This window comes from Salvelinus fontinalis, chromosome 12 (genome assembly GCF_029448725.1).
Source record: "Salvelinus fontinalis isolate EN_2023a chromosome 12, ASM2944872v1, whole genome shotgun sequence".
Lineage (NCBI taxonomy): Eukaryota > Metazoa > Chordata > Actinopteri > Salmoniformes > Salmonidae > Salvelinus > Salvelinus fontinalis.
Genome location: NC_074676.1, coordinates 27,965,360 through 27,993,262, shown reverse-complemented (window position 1 = coordinate 27,993,262; position 27,903 = coordinate 27,965,360). Strand labels below are relative to the sequence as shown.

Here is a 27,903-nt window from a genome sequence, read left to right as displayed (position 1 = left end):
TTTTGTATAGTGTATTGTTTTGTTTTGATTAAATTCATTATGGAAAATTACCACGCTGCGTATTGGTCCTCTGATCCTTCTCGCCTCTCCTCGTCTGAGGAGGAGGACGACTTAGATTTCCGTTACAGAACCACCCACCAAACAAGGATCAAGCAGCGTGGCAACGGGCAGCAGCGACAGCAGCAGCGGTACCAGGAGGAATGGTCATGGGAGCAAATATTTAACGGAGAAGGACCCTGGGCTAAGGTTGGAGAATATCGCCGCTCTCGGGAAGAGATGGAGGCAGCTAAAGCCCAGGAGCAGTGGTCTGAGGAGGCAGCACGGAAGCGGGGCTGGAAGCTCGTGAAGAAACCCCAAAAAATTATTGGGGGGAGGGGCTAACGGGTAGTGTGGCGAGGGCAGGTAGGAAACCTGCGCCCACTTCCCATGCTTACCGTGGAGAGCAGGAGTACAGGCAGACACCGTGTTATGCGGAAGAGCGCACGGTGTCTCCTGTACGGGTGCATAGCCCGGTGCGGGTTATTCCACCTCCCCGCACTGGGCGGGCTAGAGTGAGCATTGAGCCAAGTGCCATGAAGCCGGCTCTACATATCTGGCCTCCAGTACGTCTCCTCGGGCCGGTGTACATGGCACCAGCCTTACGCATGGTGTCCCCGGTTCGCCAACACAGCCCAGTGCGGGTTATTCCACCTCCCCGCACTGGACGGGCTACGGGGAGCATGCAACCAGGTAAGGTTGGGCAGGCTCAGTGCTCAAGGGAGCCAGTACGCCTGCACGGTCCGGTATATCCGGCGCTACCTTCCCGCCCCAGCCCAGTACCACCAGTGCCAACACCACGCACCAGGCTTCCAGTGCGTCTCCAGAGCCCTGTTCCTCCTCCACGCACTCTCCCTGTGGTGCGTGTCTCCAGCCCGGTACCACCAGTTCCGGCACCACGCACCAAGCCTCCTGTGCGTCTCCAGAGCCCTGTACGCACTGTTCCTTCTCCCCGCATTCGCCCTGAGGTGCGTGCCCTCAGTCCGGTACCACCAGTTCCGGCACCACGCACCAGGCCAATAGTGCGCATCGAGAGTCCAGTGTGCCCTGTTCCTGCTCCCCGCACTAGCCTTGAGGTGCGTGTCTCCAGTCCGGTACCACCAGTTCCGACACCACGCACCAGGCCTACTGTGCGCCTCAGCAGGTCAGAGTCGGCCGCCTGCCCAGCGCCGTCTGAGCTGCCTGCACTGCTCGTCTGCCCAGCGCCGTCTGAGCCATCCGTCTGCCCAGCGCCGTTTGAGCAATCCGTCTGCCCAGCGCCGTCTGAGCTATCCGTCTGCCCAGCGCCGTCTGAGCCATCCGTCTGCCCAGCGCCGTCTGAGCCATCCGTCTGCCCAGCGCCGTCTGAGCCATCCGTCTGCTCAGCGCCGTCTGAGCCATTCGTCTGCCCAGGGCCGTCTGAGCCATCCGTCTGCCCAGCGCCGTCTGAGCCATCCGTCTGCCCAGCGCCGTCTGAGCCATCCGTCTGCCCAGCGCCGTCTGAGCCATCCGTCTGCCCAGCGCCGTCTGAGCCATCCGTCTGACCAGCGCCATCTGAGCCATCCGTCTGCCACGAGCCATTAGAGCCGCCCGTCTGCCACGAGCCATTAGAGCCGCCCGTCTGCCACGAGCCATTAGAGCCGCCCGTCTGCCACGAGCCATTAGAGCCGCCCGTCTGTCCCAAGCCATTAGAGCCGTCCGTCAGTCAGGAGCCGCTAGAGCCGTCCGTCAGTCAGGAGCTGCCAGAGCCGCCAGCCAGTCAGGAGCTGCCAGAACCGCCAGCCAGTCAGGAGCTGCCAGAGCCGCCAGCCAGTCAGGAGCTGCCAGAGCCGCCAGCCAGTCAGGAGCTGCCAGAGCCGCCAGCCAGTCATGAGCTGCCCTTCAGTCATGAGCTGCCCTTCAGTCATGAGCTGCCCTTCAGTCATGAGCTGCCCTCCAGTCATGAGCTGCCCTCCAGTCATGAGCTGCCCTCCAGTCATGAGCTGCCCTCCAGTCATGAGCTGCCCTCCAGTCATGAGCTGCCCTCCAGTCATGAGCTGCCCTCCAGTCATGAGCTGCCTTCCAGTCATGAGCTGCCCTCCAGTCATGAGCTGCCCTCCAGTCATGAGCTGCCACTCAGTCATGAGCTGCCACTCAGGACGTTACAGTACCCCCCCAGTCATGAGCTGCCACTCAGTCATGAGCTGCCACTCAGTCCGGAGCTGCCATTCAGTCCGGAGCTGCCATTCAGTCCGGAGCTGCCATTCGTCCTGAGCTGCCTCTCTGTCCGGAGTTGCCCCTCTGTCTTGAGCTACCTCTCTGTCCTGAGCTACCTCTCTGTCCTGAGCTACCTCTCTGTCCTGAGCTACCTCTCTGTCCTGAGCTACCTCCTAAATCATGTGGGGGCCTTGGGGAGGATTCTTAGGCCAAGGTCGTGGGCGAGGGTCGCCACTCAAAGGACGCTAAGGAGGGGGACAAAGACAGTGGTGGAGTGGTGTCCTCGTCCACCGCCGGAGCCGCCACCGCGAACAGATGCCCACCCAGACCCTCCCCTTGAGTTTTAGGGGTGCGTTCGGAGTCTGCACCTCGTCGGGGGGGGGGGGGGGGGGGGGGGATACTGTAACGTCCTGACCAGAGTTCTTATGTGTTTTGCTTGTTTAGTGTTGGTCAGGATGTGAGCTGGGTGGGAATTCTATGTTGTGTGTCTAGTTCGTCTGTTTCTATGTTCAGCCTGATATGGTTCTCAATCAGAGACAGCTGTCAATCGTTGTCCCTGATTGAGAATCATATATAGGTGGCTTGTTTTGTGTTGGGGATTGTGGGTGGTTGTTTCCTGTCTCTGTGTTTGTGTTCTGCACCAGCTAGGACTGTGACGGTATGTTCTTTTGTTATCTTGTATAGTGTATTGTTTTGTTTTTATTAAATTCATTATGGAAAATTACCACGCTGCGTATTTGGTCCTCTGATCCTTCTCGCCTCTCCTCGTCTGAGGAGGAGCACGACTTAGATTTCCGTTACAAGCAGCTTAAAGACTATAACTAATTCATTAATTTCAGTAGCAAAGAAAGCCTGTCTTAAACCCACTGATAGCATTTCTCACCAGAATTTACTTTGAGGGGTTTTTCTGTGTGAACATTGTTCCCCAATAGGCAGCAAAATTGGCCCAAGGGTGATTTTATTTGGCCCCTCAAGTAATTAAAAAAAAAAAAAAATGTATTTTCGTTTAATTTAGGAAATCTGTTAGGAAGTATTCCAATGCATAAATAGAGAGGCATATGTGATCGTATCCCAATGTAATCAATGTTTGAAATGATTCTGTTTTTGTCATACTATATCTGTTTGCGTTCAATTTGCAGTATAAAATATTTATAACTATGTTCCGCCCTCCCGACCATCCACTCAAGGAAAAACCGGCCCACGGCTGAATGTAATTGGGGACCCCTGATCTAGCACATCAAGAACGAGAGAGAGTACGTAGCACTTCTTGTCTCCTGTCACGTAGAAGCCGAGTATCCAGGCAGGAGCAATGAAAGAAACCTGACATCTGTTTGCATTATTGTGTTAATTTTAGGAAATGACATAGCAGTGACTGGGGAGCTGGATTCATATATAGCTATATAGTTGTCATATTGAATCTCAGTATTAGCAGTCACACCCTTGAGCAAAGGAGCCTAATTTGTCATGCTTCGGCTACTATACAATAAAATATACAATATGTAAATGTGTCCTAGATGAAGGCTACTAAAGGGCAAATTAATAAATCAATAGATGGATTGATTAGAATAGAATAGATGGACACTGTATATACAGTAGAATCACTGCTTAACCACCCCTGCAAAAATTTTACCATGTTTGAAATTACATGTTCATGGGTCAAAAATGTACAGTACTACTTGACAAGATACTCATGATTTGCTGCGTTCACTGGTTCCAGAGGGTACCCTCCAGAAAAGCTTCATCTGAAGCATACATGAGAAGGAGACAGGGAAAGGTGCTGAATTAAAAATGATACAACCCTGATGGGCCTACAGTGGTCTTTTTAGAGTAGAGCACATTATAAAATGTTAATGCTGCTGCCCTTCACTAGACCTGTGTGTGTTTGCAGTGAGACAGCAGACCACCAAGCACCACCTGAGCCAAACACACACACATGCGTTTACACGCGAACAAACACGCATGCACGCAGGGATGCACACGCACGCACGCAGGGATGCACACACACGCACGCAGGGATGCACACACACGCACACACACACAAGCACACAGATAAACATGCACACACACACACACTCACTCAAGTACTCCTCTGGCTCTTAATTGGTTTACTGTATCTCACACAGATATAGTTCTCCATCACATTGCAAATTCACCTTTTATCAACTTTCAATTCTACCAAAGGCTTGTCGAAATAATTAAGTGATAAAGGGGGACTACTCTAAATCCTACATCAAATCTGGATTTCACCACATCATAAAAACACTTTTATCAATCTTTAACACTGCAATCACCTTGGAATCCTATAAGGTCCCTTTGCCAGCACTACCCATTATCACAATCACAAACATGGGACAGTTTAAGATCTTGAATTGAGCGAAAAATAATTGCACATCCGCTTACATTCCAGCTGGAAAAGAAAACATATTGGGGTTTCCAATGGAGTTCTATCAATATCTCAAACCATCAGCTGGTATAATCACACAAACAAAAGAAGACAGACGTGTCTCCAGGGGCTGTCCATTCTAACAGGTCTGACCACACTGCTATAGGCAACAGATAACACCAGCACACCCAGCCATCCACACTCATACATCTGTTAATAGGATATATGCTAATTCGGGTGTTTTCCCTATACGCTAGGTGCAACCTGTGTGAAAGAGCAGAGATTAAAGACTGTGAATAAATGCCCCTGAAATGATTAACACTGTTTTACCATTCCTGCTGCTGGGTCATTACGAAGGGGATATTTTATTATTGTGTTCACAGTGAATGTATGGTAAACAGATTCATCCTTTTAGTTCCACCCCATTTGATGTAGTTGATTATCTTATGCAAAAAAATGTATGTAATGTGAGTGTGTGTATGCATCTGTTTCTATGAAGTACCTTACTGGTGTAGAGCAAGTACTTGTGTGCTAGCGTAATGCAAAGTGAGTGGGTCTATCGGTGGGGACTCTGGAGAGACATGTACACTGAGTGTACAAAACATTAAGATCACCTGCTCTTTTCATGACATAGACTGACCAGGTGAATCCAGGTGAACGCTACAATCCCTTATTGATGTCACTTGTTAAATCCACTTCAATCAGTGTAGATGAAGGGGAGGAGACAGGTTAAAGAAGGATTTTGAAGCCTTGAGACAATTGAGACATGGATTGTATAAGTGTCCCATTCAGAGGGTGAATGGGAAAGACAAAAGATTAGTGCCTTTGAACAGGGTATGGTAGTAGGTGCCAGGCGCACCGGTTTGTCAAGAACTGCAACGCTGATGGGTTTTTCATGCTCAACAGTATCCCGTGTTTATCAAGAAACATCCACCACCCATAGGACATCCAGCCATCTTGACACAACTGTGGGAAGCATTGGAGTCAACATGGGCCAGCATCCCTGTGGAACGCTTTCGCCTCCTTGTAGAGTCCATTTCCCAACTAATTGAGGCTGTTCTGAGGGCAAAAGGGGAGTGTGCAACTCAATATTAGGAAAGTGTTCCTAATGTTTTGTACACTGAGGGTATATTGTATATGGTTTATTCTTTGTGGGGAGAATTTTGGATGTAGATGATTGTAGAGTATAGATGCATGTGTAACATCTGTATAATGGTGACCATAAAGCTCCAAGGATACTGAATCTTGTCTAGCCAGACCTGTGCGGTGTAGCTGCTGCTTTATAGTAATGGTCTTGCACCTGTATGGTAGTGAAGCAGCAGATCCTGGCTGTGGTCTCCTGCAGTCTTGGGTAGAAAGTCAACTGTCACCTGCATGCTCTCTCCAACTCCAATAGTTCCAAGAGGGGGCTCCACTGAAAAAGGGCTTGACAGAACAAAGGCATGGACAGGTAGAAATGGTTGGTTTAGCATGGAGTACTTGGGCTAGAACAGACTAGAGGCTAGAACAGACTCCTATCATAGATCATCTCTCACCTGTGTGTGCTTAGCTGAAACTTGGCCTCACAGTTGCCAATGTTGCGCACCAGCAGGGTCTTCTGTGAGGAGCACTTCACAGGGCACAGAGAGAAGTGCAGGTGGTCAGGGAAGTCTAGGATGGCCCGCGCTCCAATCGCCCGGATAGGAACCTGAAACCTCTCCCTCTCTGTCACACAGATGAGCCTGTGAATGTAGTCCTGGGAGAAGGGGGAAGAGAGGTTACTTTATGAAGTTCACAAGGACAGGACAGCACAGAGGTAGACTTCAGATTCAACTTTGATCAGTTTCTTATTGGATTCTGTCTCATGTGGTGCATGAAGGACATGTCCTGATCAACAATGTCTTGGAACTATAACGCATGCATAACCAAAGGTTCACTGCTGCTCCAAATGTTCACATCTTGTCAAGTATGTTGTTTTTTCAGGGGTCTGTCATCCAAACAGTCCTCATCTCTCCCTATTGTCTCCATACAGATGAGTTGGCTCCAGGCCTGATTATGTCAGGGCCCTGAATCTCTCTAACAACTGCACTCTGTATTAATGTGCAAGCAGAGCAAAGCAGATTACCAGGCCATATTAGAGCCTGGAGAATGGCAGCTAATGGAATGAGAGTAGGCTGTGGTGGAAACATTCCCTGTCATGCCCATGCTCATCAAAGCACACTCTCTGATAGAATTACAGTGCAGAGGCACATTAACAAGGAATATGAGCTTTGACATTGATGTTTCACCGTGTTGTCATTACTGAAGGGAAAACCTGAAGCATTGAAATCTTTCCTTCAGACCAAGGGTAATGAATGAGACTGGTTTCATAACTAGGCCTACATTTCTTTCAGTAATGTTCAGAACATAAGAAAGCTGTTTTCTTTTGGAATCAGAAAGAGGAAATTTCATGAACAGATTGAATAAAGTTGGAAACATTTGTTTGCTTTGATCCATAGCATTAAAAGAAAATGTAATAGTGTATTGCACTTTACAGTGTTCCAACTGTTTGTTAAGTGTGTTGCTATATCATTTTTATTTTATTTGTGTTGACAGTACCTTGTTCTCCTGAGGTGTAAAGAGGACACTGAATGTGGATGCCATCCCTGGGGCCACTTTGCTACATACATCCACTGGACTGACCACTTTAAAATACAGAGAGTCTCCCTCCACCACCTTCACCAGCCGTGGGATCTAAAGACCAGAAAGACACACACACACACACAAACACACACACATATGCACATGCATGCACACACATACACGCGCACACACAGAGAAATAGAGAGAGAAACAAAGAGAGAGAGACAAAGAGAGAGAAAAGAGAGAGAAAGAAAAAGAAAGAGAGAAAGAGAGAGAGAGAGAGAGAGAGAGAGAGAGAGAGAGAGAGAGAGAGAGAGAGAGAGAGAGAGAGAGAGAGGGACATAATGACTAACTCTCCACTTTGACTTTGCAACATCCCTACTCCCTACTCTCCTAAGCCCCAAAAGAAGCTCAAAGACAAGAAACATATTTAAGAAAAATAACTGCAAGAAGAACATAAGAAATTAAATTCCTTTCCTCTGTTTAAAAAATATATATATTTCAACATGCAGGTGGCAGTTTGGCAGACTATGGTACAGAACTGTGTTCATTTTGGCAGCTATTTTAGATTTAGTTTTAGTCTCAGTCACATTTTAGTCATTTCATCCTTCTTAGTTTTAGTCATTATCAGTCGACTTAAACTTAGGACAATTTTAGTGTAGTTTTAGTCACAGTCATTTTTGTCAAATATTCGTCAGCGCATTTTTTTCCCATTAAATAATTTACTTGTAACTTCCATCATGTGCACATTAAGATAGCCTTGTCCAACCAGGCCAACTATCCCCTCATATAGCTGGCACATTGCTATTGTGGCAGATTGTAACCAATGCTAGCCATGACTTACCATAGGCTACAAAGCCTTGGCAACAGGTTAAACCATTTAAGCATACAGCTCTTTTCTCCCAATCATAACCTTGGGGTGGGGGTAAATAACAGTGACTCGCATTTGCCGACCGGAAGAGCGGCAACACAGATGAATAACAGCACACATGGGAAAATGGAGCATGTGATGTGATCAAAGCGAAAATAGCCAACATGAAAGTAAGAGAGTAAACATTATAGTTTTTAGTTGAGGTTAGTTACAATTAAAGTGTCCTGGTTCGCTGGCTGTGCATCAGCTCAAAATATTTACGAGTGACTGAAGTGACTGCCCGGGAGCTGTGTGACTGAAAAGCCGTTAATTCTGCCAATGAGAGGATTGCATTAAATATTCTGCAAAGACATGAATGCTTATGATTGGACAAAAAATATTAATGTCTAATTGAAAGTCCATTAGTCTCATGTGGAATTCTCGTCTCGTCACATTTTCATCAACTAAAATGAAAACGAATTTGTTACTAAAGTTATTGTGTTTTTATGGCATCTCGTCTCGCTATCTTTATTAGTTTTCGTGAGGAAAAATAGGTTGTTGACAAATATTTTTCATCATAGTTATTGTTGACAAAATTAACACTGGAACAAAACAGTATGTCACCAAATGCATCAACGTAAAAGTGCACTTGTTTAACTTCTGTTTGATATAAAAATCAGCCAAATGCAATACATCCTAAAAAAGAGTTTGGGGTTTGGACAGGCATGCAACATAGTATATTTAGAAATTCAGGATTTAAATGACCAATAAATAAAAGGAATTGTGGCTTTGACTCTACTGCCAATAACTTTTTCTAGGCCTATCTATTTGCCATCAACATGGGACTGCAGTGAGGAGGTGAGACATTTGACTACAAAGCTAAATCTTTCATATATTTTCTCCTTGCATTTTAAATCTAACGACTGTATGCATTACAGCTTCAATGTGGTCATGAATAAATTTAATAAAGAGGTTGTTTTTCCAGGGAATTAATATACATACTTATTACAGTATGTGTCTCTCTACCACACTATCTCACTACTACCCCCACCCTACCCCATCTCCCTGAAAGGTAAATGGTTGGGAGAAAATATGTAGGTTGTAGACTACCAAATCAGTTGACACTATATAATCCTTTCATCACAATGCTTTTTGTTCAAACTATAAAAAATTGCCTAATTAAAAAACACATAATGTAGTTACTAATGAGTTTCGCTGTTCTGAAAGGATGAAACCGGTAGAAATAGTTGGCATTTGAAAGGATGAGTGTAGGGGAAAGAGAGGTATGTTATTGTGTGAGGAATATTGCGAATGCACTGTAGCCTATAAAAAAAGGGGTAATAATGCACTGTAGCCTATAAAAAAAGGGGTAATAATGCACTGTAGCCTATAAAAAAAGGGTAATAATGCACTGTAGCCTATAAGAAAAAGGGTAATAATGCACTGTAGCCTATAAGAAAAAGGGTAATAATGCACTGTAGCCTATAAGAAAAAGGGTAATAATGCACTGTAGCCTATAAGGAAAATGGTAATAATGCACTGTAGCCTATAAGAAAAATTGTAATAATGCACTGTAGCCTATAAGGAAAATGGTAATAATGCACTGTAGCCTATAAGAAAAAGGGTAATAATGCACTGTAGCCTATAAGAAAAAGGGTAATAATGCACTGTAGCCTATAAGAAAAAGGGTAATAATGCACTGTAGCCTATAAAAAAAGGGTAATAATGCACTGTAGCCTATAAGAAAAAGGGTAATAATGCACTGTAGCCTATAAGAAAAAGGGTAATAATGCACTGTAGCCTATAAGAAAAAGGGTAATAATGCACTGTAGCCTATAAGGAAAATGGTAATAATGCACTGTAGCCTATAAGAAAAAGGGTAATAATGCACTGTAGCCTATAAGAAAAAGGGTAATAATGCACTGTAGCCTATAAGAAAAAGGGTAATAATGCACTGTAGCCTATAAGAAAAAGGGTAATAATGCACTGTAGCCTATAAGGAAAAGGGTAATAATGCACTGTAGCCTATAAGAAAAAGGGTAATAATGCACTGTAGCCTATAAGAAAAAGGGTAATAATGCACTGTAGCCTATAAGGAAAATGGTAATAATGCACTGTAGCCTATAAGAAAAAGGGTAATAATGCACTGTAGCCTATAAGAAAAAGGGTAATAATGCACTGTAGCCTATAAGGAAAATGGTAATAATGCACTGTAGCCCATAAGAAAAGGGGTAATAATGCACTGTAGCCTATAAGAAAAAGGGTAATAATGCACTGTAGCCTATAAAAAAAGGGTAATAATGCACTGTAGCCTATAAGAAAAAGGGTAATAATGCACTGTAGCCTATAAGAAAAAGGGTAATAATGCACTGTAGCCTATAAGAAAAAGGGTAATAATGCACTGTAGCCTATAAGGAAAATGGTAATAATGCACTGTAGCCTATAAGAAAAATTGTAATAATGCACTGTAGCCTATAAGGAAAATGGTAATAATGCACTGTAGCCTATAAGAAAAAGGGTAATAATGCACTGTAGCCTATAAGAAAAAGGGTAATAATGCACTGTAGCCTATAAGAAAAAGGGTAATAATGCACTGTAGCCTATAAGGAAAATGGTAATAATGCACTGTAGCCTATAAGAAAAATGGTAATAATGCACTGTAGCCTATAAGGAAAATGGTAATAATGCACTGTAGCCTATAAGAAAAAGGGTAATAATGCACTGTAGCCTATAAGGAAAATGGTAATAATGCACTGTAGCCTATAAGGAAAAGGGTAATAATGCACAATGCAGATAGCTGGGCCAGAGATTTTATTATGTTGGGAATTACTATTGCATTACATAGTAAAATTACTGTACCTCTGTGACTTCCACAATGCATTATCAACATGTGAAAGATGAGTCATAACGTCATAGTTGATCAATGGTAACATAACTGAGAGGCAAGTTAAAAGCATATCAATCATTGTAGCGTTGTAAAAAGATTGTTATGCCTTTTCATGTGTCGAAAACAGAAATTCTCCAGATTTCATGCACAGTACCCTTACACCTTTTAATAATGGACTGACAGTTACATTTGGATATTTCTTCTAAATCCTAGGTAGGTTATGCATTAAATGTATAGGCTACACCTAACAATATATTTCCTTGACTTATCTCTGACGCCATGAGAGGGTTTTAGGGGAGACATATTTTCTAACTGTAATCGAGCCCATTTAAATGATAGATCCATGCATGATTCAGCCCTTTCATAAACAGCCCTTTCATTAATTACAGTTTATTGAGTGTTTGCTGTGGAGCACTTTTTAATGGAGAATCCAATCACATATTGGTGTGGCACATATGGGGTTGTAACTAATAACGTATGCTGTACAATTATCACTGGGAAGTCAGATGGATCAAGCAAATCTCCAGAACTATCCACTCTCCACATAGCTGCTCGCTCAGCCAGGTATTGGCAATCTAATGTCCACATCAACCTTCCACGCTTCCCTGGTACCCAAACACGCCCTGCCCTACCTTGTCATTGTTACGGAGAATCAGTGAAATCTCAAAGGTCTCTGAGGGCGTATAATTCTGGAACACAATCTCCGAGGGGTATGGCTGGAACATGGCCTGGTCCACATCAATGGTAGAGAACTAAGAACAGCACAGAGGAAAATTTTAAAAGACAGTATTCTTAGGGTAGGAACAATAACATACTTTTTTGAGCAAGCCACATTGTGCCTTTAGTAACACACATATTAGAAAATAATATTCCATAATAATTGTAGACAATTGTAATTGTTTAAGTCACATTAGATGACCTCTACTACTACAGTAGGAGGTCACATCAGACAACGCTGACTAAGGGAAGGCTGCTTACAGGCCTGGTTCATAAACTTAATATCAATTATGTCAAAATGACCTTCATCTCATAATGATGATGCATTCTGTATTCTGCAACTGTGGAAATTTACTCCACACAATCGGCCAGCTTGTAAGTGAAAAAGAGAATGCCTTGATTTGAACCTCCTTCATCCTATTTGACTTAATTTTGTATACAATTTCAGAAGATGGGCTCTGATTTAAGGACAAGATGGTTGGAAAATAATTATATTAGCTAACAGTATTACAGAGGCAAGAAAACGCTGGAGGTAGAAAGGGGCAAAGAGAGAGAGAGAGAGAGAGAGAGAGAGAGAGAGAGAGAGAGAGAGAGAGAGAGAGAGAGAGAGAGAGAGAGAGAGAGAGAGAGAGAGAGAGAGAGGTGCAGAGAGCAGATGCTTTATAAGATGAGAAAATGTGTACTTCTTTCACATTCCTACAGTAAATTAAATGATTTTCCTCTATAATCAATCCAATTAAATCCAGTTTATGTTCCAAGGGAGGAAGAGTGGGTGGATGCACAGTCCTATTTACAGATGCACGTTCAATGAATAAGATGAAGTGACATAAAGCCCTACCAGGGCCCTTTTGATGGTGTAAAGGCTGAGCAATAATATTATGTTTTAACCATAGGCTTCCAACATCAATCAGGTTGAGATGGGTGACCTAGGATCTGATTAGATGTTTTCTTGCGGTTTGACAATCGACACAAGCTTTTGGCCTGTGCATTATCAGTATTATCTACAAATAAATGATTCTCCAAGCCAACAAAAACAGCTAAGTGGTAATACTGCATCCTAAGTGATCATAAAGAAAGCTTGACTTTGAGTTTATAGTGCAGGGATCATGAACTGTGTTTTAAACTATTTCACCTGTGTTTTATATTAAAAGTCAACCGTGTTTTTTTTCCTTCAATCGAGTGATCGTGGCGTGCAACTATGGATTTCCTTCACAGAAAATACAATCGAGTGATCGTGGCGTGCAACTATGGTTTTCCTTCACAGAAAATACATTAGTGCAACACATTCGACAGAAAATAGCTTCATTTCATCAGATGGTAACAGAAGTGCAATGCTATTCGTCTAGCAGCCACACAAGTAAATGAGCTTACAATGAAAAAGAAAGGTATTTTTTGCAAAAACAATGCATGGCCATCATATTTCTAATGTTTATCTAAGAATGAATGTAGCCAGCTACATTTCCTAATGTTTTGCTGAAAGTTAATCTTGCACGAAAAGTACAGGAGAAAAGTAGCTACACATCTGCTATTAGAATGCCTGTTCATGAATTCTCATCAGAGTGGAAAAGTCCTACTGAAGCACAAAATTAACGTTGGTCTGATGACGAGCAGAAATTACAATAAGAAGCATTTTAGATCTGCGTTCACAAAACGTTCTTCTTTTACCCCTTTTTCTCCCCAATTGGTAGTTACAATCTTGTCTCATCGCTGCAACTCCCATACGAACTCGTGAGAGCCGGAGGTCGAGAGCCGTGCGTCCTCCGAAACACAACCCAACCAAACCGCACTGCTTCTTGACACAATGCCCACTTAACCCGGAAGCCATCCACACCAATGTGTCGGAGGAAACACGGTACACCTGGCGACTGTGTCAGTGTGCACTGCGCCCGGCCCGCCACAGGAGTCACTAGTGCACGATGGGACAAGGACATCCTTGCCGGCCAAACCCTCCCCTAACCCGGATGACGATGGGCCAATTGTGCGCCGCCCCATGGGTCTCCCGGTCGCGACAGAGTCTGGACTCGAACCCAGAATCTCTAGTGGCACAGATAGCACTGTGATTCAGTGCCTTAGAACACTGCGCCACTCGGGAGGCCAGCAAGATATTTCTTATGCGTTGTATATATTTTGTTCTATGAGAAAAACTAAATTCTGCATTAACGTGACCCCTGAGCCCAAACATATATAATATTAGACTAAAACATAATAATTTCAAACCTTGCTTACAATTGTATACAATCACATATACTGTATCTTTCTAGTATGCGTGGGAATACTTTGGAAATTTATTTATTTTTGCTCAGAAGACTTGTAAAATCACCCACGGGCCAAACTTGGCCTGCAGGCCGCTAGTTGGGAAATCCTGTTGTAGTGCATTTGCATAGACTTTACCTTCTGGTGAGTGGTCTCACTCATGTCTATCAGCTCTAGAATGCGTGGTGGGTGCATCTCATGTGTATTTGCCAGCCGCTCCGCTGTAGATTGAGACATCTCTTGTGCAAAAGCAGATGGTGTCAGCTACATTGAGAAAGGGAATTCAATGAACAGAATCCATGAGTGATCATTGAATAAAAATGTCCATCCTTGACCACAGACATATTCCTGGAATGTTATTATTCTCCCCTTTTAGAATAGGCCAACTCAAACACATATTCTGCTTAATTTCCCCCACAATAACATCTCTCCATCAATTAGTTCATCAATAGGTAAACATAGAACTGCACTCATTTCAAGGAAAGAGACACATTTTTTTATTTTACTTGAAATATAAATGAATAATGAAGTAGGAGGATATATTCAATAATAGCTGCAAGTTATGTGTATATTGAAAACATACACTCCATATGAATGTACTCACTTTTTTAGGCCTATCCTCTCTTCTAACTAGTTTGGGATTCCTGGGTGCCACCACTTTGCTCTTGAATCCCTCTGGTATTTTCAGAGGCAGGCTTGGCAGAGCCGCATGGGATGCCTGAACCTTGGAGGTGGGCATTGCAAAGTTGGAGCTTTCTTTGTTTAGTTAATTTGAGGATACAGGGGATCCTGTTGAATATGAACATATTCATTTATTTAGAAAACAACAAGACAGACTCACTACGAGTCTTTATTCTAGTAGGTACACTACCCTTCAAAAGTTTGGGGTCACTTAGTAATGTCCTTGTTTTTGAAAGAAAAGTTAATTTTTTTTTTCATTAAAATAACATAAAATTGATCAGAAATACAGTGTAGACATTGTTAATGTTGTAAATGACTATTGTAGCTAAAAACGGCAGATTTTTAATAGAATATCTACATAGGAGTACAGAGGCCCATTATCAGCAACCATCAATCCTGTGTTCCAATGGCACGTTGTGTTAGGTAATCCAAGTTTATCATGTAAAAGGCTAATTGATCATTAGAAAACCCTTTTGCAATTATTTAGCACAGCTGAAAACTGTTGTTCTGATTAAAGAAGCAATATAACTTGCCTTCTTTAGACTAGTTGAGTATCTGGAGCATCGGCATTTGTGGGTTCGATTACAGGCTCAAAATGGCCAGAAACAAAGACCTTTTTTCTGAAACAACGCTGTGTTCTTTAGACTAGTTGAATATCTGGAGCATCGGCATTTTTGGGTTCAATTACAGGCTCAAAAGGGCCAGAAACAAAGACCTTTCTTCGTACAACGCTGTGTACTACTTCCTTCACAGAACAGCGCAAACTGGCTCTAAGCAGAATAGAAAGAGGAGTGGGAGGCCCCGGTGCACAACTGAGCAAGAGGACAAGTACATTAGAGTGTCTAGTTTGAGAAACAGACCTCTCACAAGTCCTCAACTGGCAGGTTCATTAAATAGTACCCGCGAAACACCAGTCTCAACATCAAGAGTGAAGCTGCGACTCCAAGATGCTGGCCTTCTAGGCACAGTTCCTCTGTCCAGTACCTGTGTTCTTTTGCCCATCTTAATCTTTTTTTTTTTATTGGCCAGTGTGAGATATGACTTTTTCTTTGCAACTCTGCCTAGAAGGCCAGCATCCTGGAGTCGCCTCTTCACTGTTGACGTTGAGACTGGTGTTTTACGGGTAATATTTAATGAAGCTGCCAGTTGAGGACTTGTGAGGCGTCTGTTGCCGGGGCCGGAAACGGGCGCCAACGGGTGCGCGCACTGAAGGGGGGGATTTCACCCAGGGCGCCATTTAAGCTAGAACCGCTACATACACTTGAAACAAATCGCCAAACCGAAAGATCAGTGAAATGTAGGCTAAACTGACAACGGAGTGAAGAGCAGAAATCTCAACTAGCAAACAAGTCGCAGCAATGAAGAACGCGAAAGGTGGAAAATTCTGTCAGGGGAAGATTTTCGCCACAACACCTGGATGTCTCGTATCTTACTTATATCAGTACACTCGTAACAATTTAAGCATTACGAAACTTCTGTTCCATCAAATAAACCTCAAGTAACTTAGCAAATAAGCCATTCATTTTTTGTTGACCAAATTCACCACTCTCTCATTAATCGCCATACAAAAAACGAATTCCTTGTGGGCGAAAAAACGAAACCTGCTTGAATGAGAGATTTCTGGGCCTCTCTCTTCCTCTCTGACTGAAGTTACGTTACTTGGCACGTCTGGTGGTAAACAGTGCTCTAAAGTAATTTATTTCGTGTTTTGGATAAATTACAGCCTGTGCGCACAGATAACAGTTCTTCAGCACTGTAGCTAGAATCGTCTTTACTGTGGCTGAGTAACTTATTATTATTGGTAACGAAGGTATATTTAATCCATCCAAATTTGTCAATATTTCGTCTGGCGTTCAAATCTGCAAACAGTACAATAACGTTATACTAGCAACCAACTAACGTTAGCAACTAGCTAACGTTAACTATAAACTTCAATAAATGTGTCTACATTATCAAGCCAGTTCAAACATTTTATATTCAGTTCTAGGTTCTTTATATTCCTAATAACCAGGCATTGTCATTTGTTTTGAAATTTACAGAATAGTCACCAATAGTTGTCCCTCTCTTTCTCTCCTTTTAGTTTGTAGCGCATTTAGCCGTTACCATGGCACCGACTCTACGGCGTGCTGGTTCCTTCTCATTGGTCACGTGGTCCTCATTGGTCACGTGTCCAAAGCGGGAATAAAAGAGTTGGTGTTCGGGGAGCCAACATCAGAAACAATGTATCCAAATGGACCTCTGAGACGACCCAACCCCCCACCCATACTCTGATATTAGAGTGACCAGTCTTCTATCTAGCCTATGTAGCCCATTAAGTAAATAACTGAATTCAATAGATATGATCAAAGTTAATAATTCTAATTGGGTATCAAGATGACAAATGTTAGATTTATCTAACGAGGCTTAATTAGTAGGCTATGCATGCATTCCTTTCTGAGCACTCAAACTACAAGTGAAACAGTTTGGAAGTCTTGTTAGACTATATGTATGCTACATTTGGGGTATTAATCTATAAATTGTGGTGCCAGCATATTTGTAATGTTTGCTATCAAAAACACAGAGGATGTTTTATGTTTCTTTAACAGTTATTTGATCCGAGTAGACATATGCATGAGTATGCACTAGGTAGTAGAATGTGTGAAAGATAATGAATAATAGAGTAGCAGACTATTTTGTCCTGAAGACCCTGATACCAGGGGATTTCTCTCAAAAAACACATGCCTATTCTGCATCACCAAAAAATTACAGTATGTGTCCAGGCCTAACTCCCTATGCCACATTCATTGATAATATATCATATGTCAGGTTGAGTTAGAACATTACAACAGTGTAGGGGTTTGACTTCAGCAAAAGTGGCCTAATAAATTAATAATACACAATGTTTTTTAATAGAAATAGCTAATTTCTCCCTATTTCAATTCAGTAGTAATAGTTCTAAAATTCTTCTCATTTACAAAAAACTCTCATGAAGTCACCTCATTTCTACTAACTCAGTTGGTTCCCACCAAGTTCCCATAGAAGGCCTTCAACTTTCCATTTTAGTGACCTGTAAATTGTTTTCATTAATCTCAATGTGTCTTGCAGAGGTTGAAAAAGTAGTTATTTAATTGTTATTGTTTCACAATACAATATAATCTTGGAGAGATTTACCAGATTACACAATTCATTCATGTCGAAAGAGGCACGCAGTATGTACAAGAAATTGTAACTATTTGTTCATGTAATTTAATTTTACAAACTGTAATTTACTGTAATCCCAAAGCTACTATAGTGCATTCCCTGTGTATCACATCTACACACCCTCATTGGAAGTCTGACCAGAAAGCTTCAGTTTTATTTGAGATGTCTGGTATTTCAGAGGCGGCCTTTGCACAATGGATGACAGGAGAGGAGGGAATGCCACTGTGGGGGACGGGGTGTCTCACAGGGAAAGTACAAATAGAACAGGGATGACAGGAGGGAAATTTGCTTTCCGTTTAATGCGTACAAATCCTATTAGTTTGATCCTTTTACAAATATGCCTAGCTCTGCTTGCCCACATATTGATTTTGTAGCGTTTTGTAAATCTTGTTCCTCGAGTGGTGACTGTTTAGAGGTTCCTAGAGGTTCATCACACTATTATACACCAGCTACTATGTGCCCTCTGCTTTAGCTCTGTCATTGGATTTTACACTTAAGAACTGTGAAAACATTTGCGTAGTCCTTATGTGTGTAATAGTTAAAAGGGTGGAAAACCTGACAGAAAAAAACTTCAGTGTTTCTTTTTTCAACCATGTTCCACTTTATGCCATTCATCTTCCTGTAGTTAGCAATTCTGCAGTTTTTTAAACTGGTTTTCCAGATACGCCTCTACGGTAGAAAGTAGACAATACATAAAACTAAGGGATATTGTCTGGAGAACAGAAGAACCAGACAAGGCAGTGCCATGTCTTAAATATCACCAGAGAAGCCCCTCTGAGGCTTCTCAACTAATCCAGGGGGGGGGGGGGGGGGGGGGGGGGGGCTGTCCCTATGTGCTGTCCTTTACAACGATTTAACCAGTGATGGAAAGCATGCCCGGTGCCACTGAGTAACTCATCACATTATACGCCAAGTTTGAACTTTTAATTGTTTGGACAAGGGCCAAGAAAGACCTTGAAGTAGCCTGCAAATTGCAATCTTTCTCAATGTAGTCCTACACAACCAGGCAAAATTCAACCAAAACCTGACATCTAACCACACGTTTTGCATTTCACATGAGTCAGAGCAGGCTCTTTGAGCACATGGAGACATTCAAAAGAGTGGGCATATTTTAATTTTGGGGATTTCCCCCCAGCCCAACACATCAACAAAATGATAGTTGACTAATTGAGGTCTCTGCTCTGAGTGTTATCCAAACTATTAACGTGGGTATTTCCAGTGTGAGAGCGTGGCTTCAGGTAGACACAAGTTCCCCTTCGTGCACCTTCACTGTCAGTAAATCATTGTTTTGTGGTTAAGTTTTAATGTAGAGTTATCTATTATTTGTTCTGCTTTAGTCATAGGATCCTTTCAGTTCCCTATGTTGTCAACGGCTGGCCCGCTGTCAGTGTCAGTCCTCAACGTTTATTGCGCGGGTCAGTGAGCGTCCCAGACAATTGGATTAGAACAACGAGCCCTTTCAAAGGAACTGCAAGTCCAACGACTCCTCCTCCGTCACGCCACCCTCCCATCACTGACCTTGTCCTACGATTACCGTTTGTCGCTAAACGCTGTGGCTGACGAACAAACCATTTCTACTGTAGCTTTACCTCATCATCAGAAATGAACAATTCATCCTCAAACCAATGCAGGTAGGATAACATATTGGTGTATATCGAAGTAAAACGAAGTGAACGGTTGTCCTCCTGATAGGCTACACAGTAGAGCCTATAATAATTCAGCGGCAGATGCTAATCCATTTGTCTGTGTCGAGGGTTGGAAGCGCACAGTAACCTATGAATGTTCTGCCAAAATGCCAGTTTCAGTCAGTAAAATCGTCATATCGTAGTTTACAATGTGTCGGTGGATTAGGATACATGAAATAGGCATATTTTCACATATGGCAAGAGATTATCGTGGCTATATTTGATAGATACCAATACACATTGTCGATTTACATATCGAAAATGTATATTGTTTATAAGGTTAACAAAATGTAAGCTTTTATCTCCCTATCCTTTTAGTAACTAGGCTGCCTACATCCTCATACGTAGGTACACGTTAGCGTGGGCAGCACTTAAAGAAACATGCTTCCTTTTCATGCAAACCTTATGTAAAATTAATTCAAGCATTGAAAGTAGCCCTAGCTTTTGCCAGCTCATTTGAAACGAAAGGGACTCGCCGTTGTCTGTCAATAAATACAAAATGAGTGGCCATTGTTCGTGTTCATTGTGCGCCTGGTTCAGTAGGAGTGTGCAGTCGCGCGGCTCTGTGGACCATCCCGAATGGAATGCGCTGATCCCGCAGCAGCACCACGGACAGCTCCGCACTGCGCTGCCACTGAATCATCCAATCCTGCTGTTTATTTCACTTGCTCACTGAGCCTTTGTAGCTCCCACCGTTTTACTACAGCGAGCGGAAGGTTGAATTGACACTATTTTCCGTTTTAAATCCAGCTTTATTATGAAGCATATACAACTCATAAAACATGGCCTGCCGATATAAAAGTTTATGGTGACTGAAGGTTTATTGCTAACATCGAATATGAGGATGATATATATACAGTATATCACAAAAGTGAGTACACCCCTCACATTTTTGTAAATTTTTGAGTATATCTTTTCATGTGACAACACTGAAGAAATGACACTCTGCTACAATGTAAAGTAGTGAGTGTACAGCTTGTATAACAGTGTAAATTTGCTGTCCCCTCAAAATAACTCAATACACAGCCATTAATGTCTAAACCGCTGGCAACAAAAGTGAGTACACCCCTAAGTGAAAATGTCCAAATTGGGCCCAAAGTGTCAATATTTTGTGTGGCCACCATCATTTTCCAGCACTGCCCTTAACCCTCTTGGGCATGGAGTTCACCAGAACTTCACAGGTTGCCACTGGAGTCCTCTTCCACTCCTCCATGACGACATCATGGAGTTGGTGGATGTTAGAGACCATGCACTCCTCCACCTTCTGTTTGAGGATGCCCCACAGATGCTCAATAGGGTTTAGGTCTGGAGACATGCTTGGCCAGTCCATCACCTTTACCCTCAGCTTCTTTAGCAAGGCAGTGGTCGTCTTGGAGGTGTGTTTGGGGCCGTTATCATGTTGGAATACTACCCTGCGGCCCAGTCTCCGAAGGGAGGGGATCATGCTCTGCTTCTGTATGTCACAGTACATGTTGGCATTCATGGTTCCCTCAAAGAACTGTAGCTCCCCAGTGCCGGCAGCACTCTTGCAGCCCCAGACCATGACACTCCCACCACCATGCTTGACTGTAGGCAAGACACACTTGTCTTTGTACTCCTCACCTGGTTGCCGCCACACACGCTTGACACCATCTGAACCAAATAAGTTTATCTTGGTCTCATCAGACCACAGGACATGGTTCCAGTAATCCATGTCCTTAGTCTGCTTGTCTTCAGCAAACTGTTTGCGGGCTTTCTTGTGCATCATCTTTAGAAGAGGCTTCCTTCTGGGACGACAGCCATGCAGATCAATTTGATGCAGTGTACGGCGTATGGTCTGAGCACTGACAGGCTGACCCCCCACCCCTTCAACCTCTGCAGCAATGCTGGCAGCACTCATACGTCTATTTCCCAAAGACAACCTCTGGATATGACGCTGAGCACGTGCACTCAACTTCTTTGGTCGACCATGGCGAGGCCTGTTCTGAGTGGAACCTGTCCAGTTAAACCACTGTATGGTCTTGGCCACCGTACTGCAGCTCAGTTTCAGGGTGTTGGCAATCTTCTTATAGCCCAGGCCATCTTTATGTAGAGCAACAAAAAACATTTTCAGATCCTCAGAGAGTTCTTTGCCATGAGGTGCCATGTTGAACTTCCAGTGACCAGTCAGTATGAGGGAGTGTGAGAGCGATAACACCAAATTTAATACACCTGCTCCCCATTCACACCTGAGACCTTGTAACACTAACGAGTCACATGACACCGGGGAGGGAAAATGGCTATTTGGGCCCAATTTGGACATTTTCACTTAGGGGTGTACTCACTTTTGTTGCCAGCGGTTTAGACATTAATGGCTGTGTGTTGAGTTATTTTGAGGGGACAGCAAATTTACACTGTTATACAAGCTGTACACTCACTACTTTACATTGTAGCAAAGTGTCATTTCTTCAGTGTTGTCACATGAAAAGATATACTCAAATATTTACAAAAATGTGAGGGGTGTACTCACTTTTGTGATATACTGTATATGTTTTTACTAGCAGAACTCAAACTGCATTCTGCAACTAATGTTTGTTAGAGTGACCTCTAGTCAAGTGATCTAATTGGGTTCATGGTAACTTATAAAAGCTGTATAAGCCTGCTTTTAAATTACAGGACTTGCAATCAATCATTCACCCGATGAGTTTGCCCGACAACAGTGATGTGTCTCAAATGAAGTCGATGTGCTTGTAGAGTTTGAATGTGTAGAAGTTAATTACATTTAGTTGAACTCACGATTCAATTTAATTCAATTAGATAAACTCTCTCTTTCTCACACACACACACACAACCAAGAGAGGGGGTTACAGGGTGTGTTGTGTCTGTGATTCTGTTGTTACCAGCTGTAGGAGCTGCTAAGATACTTTTGAAGATCACCCTTCTGTAATTGACAGGTTGGGCTCATCAACTAAGAAAAGTTCCTATTGGTTGTGTTCAGATGAAAGGTATATAGTAACCTATCTCTGCTGAAACACAGATTATCTTTGATGATTTAAATTAATGGCAGGATTGTGGGTTCGATTCCTGTGACCACCCATATGTAAAAATATATGCACAAATGAATGTAAGTCGCGTTGGATAGAAGCTTCTGCTTAATGGCATATATTATTATTATATTACACTGAATAGCATGCACTTACTATGTTTCTTTCCTCAGTTACAAATATGAGGATTACAGGGAAACAGCTGATTGGTTGCTGTCCCACACTGAGCAGAGGCCTAAAGTAGCCATCATCTGTGGCTCTGGCCTGGGTGGCCTGGCTGACCTGCTGGACAACAAGACTGTGTTTCCCTACAAGGACATCCCATGCTTCCCCAACAGCACAGGTCAGACAATATCCTTATCCTGTACTGTCCCACCTGAAAATGTACAGCATCATGCTGTCTTCAGTTTGTACATGCATCATTACATCATCCTGTAGACATTACATACTATCTTACAGTGTTATGCTTATTGAACACTTGACCAAAGCTCAATAAACGTTATAATGATCATTGATAACTTATGCATTTAATCATTTAATGTTAGATAAGAAATGTTTAGGTGGATGTTTTGAAAGTTGAAGTAAGAAAACCAGTCCTTCACTGTGACCCAGAACCAGACCGTCACCCGTTGGTGGCTGCTGCTTCCTGTCCTTGGGACCTGACTGAAATATTTACATTCAGTAATTCTATAAAAATGCTCCTCCTTTCTTTCTTGTTGCACCACTGCAGTACAAGGACATGCCAGTCAGCTGGTCTTTGGGGAGCTGCAGGGGAAGCAGTGTGTCTGCATGCAGGGCCGCTTCCACTTCTACGAAGGCTACAACATTGCCACAGTGAGCTCCACTCTCTCCACCCACCAGAGCCATATCCTCATTACATTGGATTCATATTTAATGAATGTTGTGGAAGTGTATTGAAATGCTTGTATATCCCATGGTAAACCTGACACCTGTTTTATGGGATGATATTTATTTTTAAATGCAGCTACTATATTCTTTCAAATGAGTAGTGAGGATACTCAATGATACTTCACCAGTTTGCACTTTTATGAAGAACATACGTTCCATAATGTTAGAATAACACAGTTAGTGTCTTGAGTAAGCTTTTAACCTCTGTAAAACTAGCATTCCAGGCAATTTGGGTTAACCTTTGACAGTGTGAGTTGAATTTTAATCTTAAATCTTTGGACACAATATAATATGCACCCTGACATGATAAGACATGCACTCTACACACACCTACACATGGATGTTGTATTGTAAATATGTGATAGTGGAGTAGTAGCCTGAGGGAACACAGTACATGTATTGGGTAAAGTGTTGTGAAATGTAATGTCATATAATATTTTATATTTTAATATTTTGTATTTCTGACAATGTCGTTGGACCCCAGGAAGAGGAGCAGCTGCCGTGGCAGCAGCTAATGGGGATCCTTAATAAATACAAATACTGTACGAACTACGCATTATGACTAAAAAAGGTTTTATTGACTTTATTTTGTGAAAATAATTATAGTGAATATAGTTAAAATTATTATAGTCTAGTCACCTAGCGATAAGGAAAACAGTGCAGGCTTGCTATTAAAAAAATGTAGTACTGAGGATGTGATCTCTAGTTCCTCTTTCTCTCTAGGTGACATACCCGGTGCGAGTGTTCTTCCTGCTCGGGGTGGAGACCCTGATTGTCACTAATGCTGCTGGGGGGCTGAACCCCAACTTTAAAGTGGGTGACATCATGCTGATCAAGGATCACATCAACATGCCAGGCTTTGCAGGCCAGAACCCACTGTGTGGTCATAACGATGAAAGGTGAGCCTTCCATCACTCCTAGTTAGAATAGCAGTCTCTGGATCTTTGGAAGGAAGGGTCATGTTGCACGTTCCTGCTGTCTGAGAAGCCTGATTACTGGCATTTTATTACAGTAAAGGGCATGGTTATTATCCTTGTGGACTTCTTGGATTGTTCGTTTACCTGACATTGAGGGCCTCCGATATGACACAGGACTTTATGTATCTCTTCAGGTTTGGAGTCCGTTTTCCCTGCATGTCGGACGCCTATGACAAAGACCTTTCTATACTGGCCAAAGAGACTGCTGAGGAGCAGGGCTGTTCCTCCTTTATCCAGCAAGGCGTGTACTGCATGCTGGCAGGTCCTAACTTTGAGACCATCGCAGAGTGCAGAGCTCTCCAGAAACTAGGCGCAGATGCTGTGGGTTAGTATGGTTCATTGGGCTTTATCAATGCCCTGAAATCTTTCAATAGATGTCTATTTCTTCAACAGAACTCTAGTGCTTGTCTTTTTTTCACCCTCTCTGTGCTCTGTAGGTATGAGTACAGTCCCTGAGGTGGTGGTGGCTCGTCACTGTGGTCTCCGTGTCTTTGGCCTGTCTCTCATCACCAACAAGGTGGTCACAGACTACGACAGCCAGGAGAAGGCCAACCATGAGGAGGTACTGGAGACCACAGGAATGCGCACTCAGGACCTACAGAGGCTGATCAGTAACCTTCTGGCTAAGATGTAGATCAGCCCCAGTCTGTCTGTGTTAACTGCCCAGGGATTTAGCTACTGTAAGGTGATGTTATACAGAAAGCACAGATGCATATATTCTAGAGAAATAGCTAGCAGACAGATCATTGCAATCATATGATATACGTTATTTGAAGGGAACGCTAGATAGCTTAAAATGATGTCTTATTTGTTTACATTTCTCAGCACAGAGGCTAATGCTAGTATTGCTACTTCAGTTTGATTTGACATTTTATAGGCTGGGATTTGTCTTCATCGTGTAATCTCTAAACTGAAGCACTGTAAAGAGGCCTACTAACCAAACTCACCTCTTCAAAAAGGGGTTATCCATATGGCTATAAAAGTAATGTAATGACCAAGAAAAAAAGATAGGAGATAGTACAGACTTGAAAATAATATATTCCTTTGAATTAAAACAAAACTGAAAATGCATCACACTAAAGTGTAAGATATGTAGCCTTCATGTACATTAATGTATTGCAGTTATTAAGTACAAATTAATCTCATGGTCAATGTGAACATGGGATCAGTTATTAAGTACAAATCAATGGTCTGTATATCATGTGGACCAACAATCATTGTGTTGTCGCTCATTAGTAATGATTAACAATGTATATTTCTTCCTTGGTAGCCTTATTATTCTACATTTCTAGAATCCGACTGCTACTTGATGGAGAGATCGCCAAAACTCATCATGGTTATAAGAATAATCAAATTTATCAGAGTGATGAAAAGTAAAACATTTTTAAAAACCTCCAACATACACTGAGTATACCAAACATTAGGAACATCTTCCTAGTATTGAGTCGTTTAAAGCGTTCCACAGGGATGCTGGCCCATGTTGACTCCAATGCTTTCCACAGTTGTGTCTAGTTGGCTGGATGTGGATCATTCTTTATACACATGGGAAACTGTTGAGCGTGAAAAACTCATCAGCCTTACAGTTCTTGACACAAACCGGTGCGCCTGTCACCTACTACCATACCCCGCTCAAAGGCACTTAAATCTTTTGTCTTGCCCATTCACCCTCTGAATGGCACACATACACAACCCATGTCTCAGTTGTCTCAAGGCTTAAAAATCCTTCTTTAACCTGTCTCCACCCTTCATCTACACTGATTGATATGGATGTAACAAGTAACATCAATAAGGGATCGTAACTTTCACCTGGATTCACCTGGTCATTCTATGTCATGGAAAGAGCAGGTGTCCTTAATGTTTTGTACACTCAGTGTATATTGGGGCCAGTTATTTTCGTAGTCATAAAAAGAAGACTGTTGATGTCAGATGTTTTTCAAAGTTGAGGAGTAGTAATGTACTGTATGTAGGAGATTAACTTCTTTACTTTAACTTCAGTTGTCCTAAAATCGAATTTATTTTCACATAATATATTGTTTTAAAATAAAACCTGCAAATTACACTTCTAAAATTGTCTACTGTTATTGTTAGAGTCACATGCAGTATAGGCAAAACAATACTGAGCACCTTGAGTAGGAGGTTGTGTGTGTTTGTGTGTGCTTGCGTGAGTGTGCAGTTTGTGCAGGAGCAATGTTAGTGTGAGATTACAGGTAGTGAAAATACTTTGAATGGAATGGTTAATTACCTCTTGTTTATGTTCATATTGACTCATGAGCAATATGGGAAGAGAACAGAGTCCAGTCTTTTAACGTGTTTCATAGAGCAGTACATTTATGTTATGCTTTGTTTTAAAAGGGCATGTGGGCCTCCCGAGTGGCGCTGTGCCACTAGAGATTCTGGGTTCGAGTCCAGGCTCTGTCGAAGACCGGCCACGACCGGGAGACCAATGGGGCGGCGCACAATTGGCCCAGCGTCGTCCGGGTTAGGGGAGGGTTTGGCCGGCAGGGATGTCTTGTCAAATTGCGTACTAGTGACTCCTGTGGCGGGTCAGGCACAGTGCATGCTGACACGGTAGCCAGCTGTACGGTGTTTCCTCCGACACATTGGTGCAGTTGGCTTACGGGTTAAGTGGGCATTGTGTCAATAAGCAGTTTGGTTGGGTTGGGTTGTGTTTCGGAGGACGCACGGCTCTCGAGCTTCGCCTCTCCCAAGTCCGTACGGGAGTTGCAGTGATGAGACAAGACTGTAACTACCAATTGGGAAAATATAAAAAGGGCAAGTGAGATGATTATCATCAATAATGTTGATCAATAAAAAGAAGGAATTTGATGAAATGAGAGAAAAAGACAAGGGGGATACGCCCCCACGCAACATCCCTCCTCCCCATCCCTATCAGTATTTTGAAAGACCTGGGTCACAGCACTGTATACATACAGTTGAAGTTGAAAGTTTACATAAACTGAGTTTAAATGAATTTGGCTAAGGTGTATCACAATTCCTGACATTTAATCATAATAAAAATTACCTGTCTTAGGTCACTGGGATCACCACTTTTTTAAGAATGTGAAATGTCAGAATAATAGCAGAGAGAATGATTTATTTCAGCTTTTATTTCTTTCATCACATTCCCAGTGGGTCAGAAGTTGACATACACTCAATTAGTATTTGGTAGCATTGTCTTTAAGTTGTTTAACTTGGGTCAAATATTTTGGGTAGCCTTCCACAAGCTTCCCACAATAAGTTGGGTGAATTTTGGCCCATTCCTCCTGAGAGAGCTGGTGTAACTGAGTGAGGTTTGTAGGCCTCCTTGCTCGCACACGCTTTTTCAGTTCTGCCCACAAATGTTCTATAGGATTGAGGTCAGGGCTTTGTGATGGCCACTCCAAAACCTTGACTTTGTTGTCCTTAAGCCGTTTTGCCACAACTTCAGAAGTATGCGTCGGGTCAATGTCCATTTGGAAGACCCATTTGCTACCAAGCTTTAACATCCTGACCAATGTCTTGAGATGTTGCTTCAATATTTCCACATAATTTCCATCCTCATGATGACATCTATTTTGTGAAGTGCAC

At 42.6% G+C, this 27,903-nt stretch overlaps 2 protein-coding genes across 3 annotated transcripts in view; one reads left to right on the top strand and one right to left on the bottom strand.

Moving 5' to 3' along the window:
- Nucleotides 1-16,698, bottom strand: part of hydin (HYDIN axonemal central pair apparatus protein) — a 75,651-nt gene extending 58,953 nt beyond the window's left edge. The window contains exons 1-7 of one of the 2 annotated variants that reach the window (XM_055940244.1): nt 16,621-16,698; nt 14,507-14,691; nt 14,041-14,166; nt 11,565-11,684; nt 7,172-7,306; nt 6,130-6,329; nt 5,895-6,019 (exon numbers count right to left, since the gene is read on the bottom strand). In XM_055940244.1, the coding sequence (XP_055796219.1) occupies nt 5,895-6,019; nt 6,130-6,329; nt 7,172-7,306; nt 11,565-11,684; nt 14,041-14,166; nt 14,507-14,641 (841 nt within the window). In that variant the 5' untranslated portion in view covers nt 14,642-14,691; nt 16,621-16,698. The remainder of the gene's footprint in view (nt 1-5,894; nt 6,020-6,129; nt 6,330-7,171; nt 7,307-11,564; nt 11,685-14,040; nt 14,167-14,506; nt 14,692-16,620) is intronic. The other variant, XM_055940245.1, reaches the window with a different exon arrangement.
- Nucleotides 16,699-19,111: 2,413 nt separating this feature from the next.
- On the top strand, nt 19,112-26,404 carry LOC129867082 (purine nucleoside phosphorylase-like). The gene is made up of 6 exons (XM_055940243.1): nt 19,112-19,394; nt 22,624-22,793; nt 23,181-23,284; nt 24,083-24,258; nt 24,471-24,661; nt 24,774-26,404. The coding sequence occupies exons 1-6, from the start codon at nt 19,366-19,368 to the stop codon at nt 24,968-24,970; spliced, it is 867 nt and encodes a 288-aa protein (XP_055796218.1). The 5' UTR covers nt 19,112-19,365; the 3' UTR covers nt 24,971-26,404.
- The last annotated feature ends 1,499 nt before the right edge of the window (nt 26,405-27,903 follow it).

Coding starts and splice junctions, on each gene's coding strand:
- LOC129867082 (XM_055940243.1), top strand. CDS start 19,366: ATGAACAATTCATCCTCAAACCAATGCAG. Junction 22,794..23,180: donor ATGCTTCCCCAACAGCACAG/GTCAGACAATAT, acceptor GCACCACTGCAG/TACAAGGACATGCCAGTCAG. Junction 24,662..24,773: donor ACTAGGCGCAGATGCTGTGG/GTTAGTATGGTT, acceptor TGTGCTCTGTAG/GTATGAGTACAGTCCCTGAG.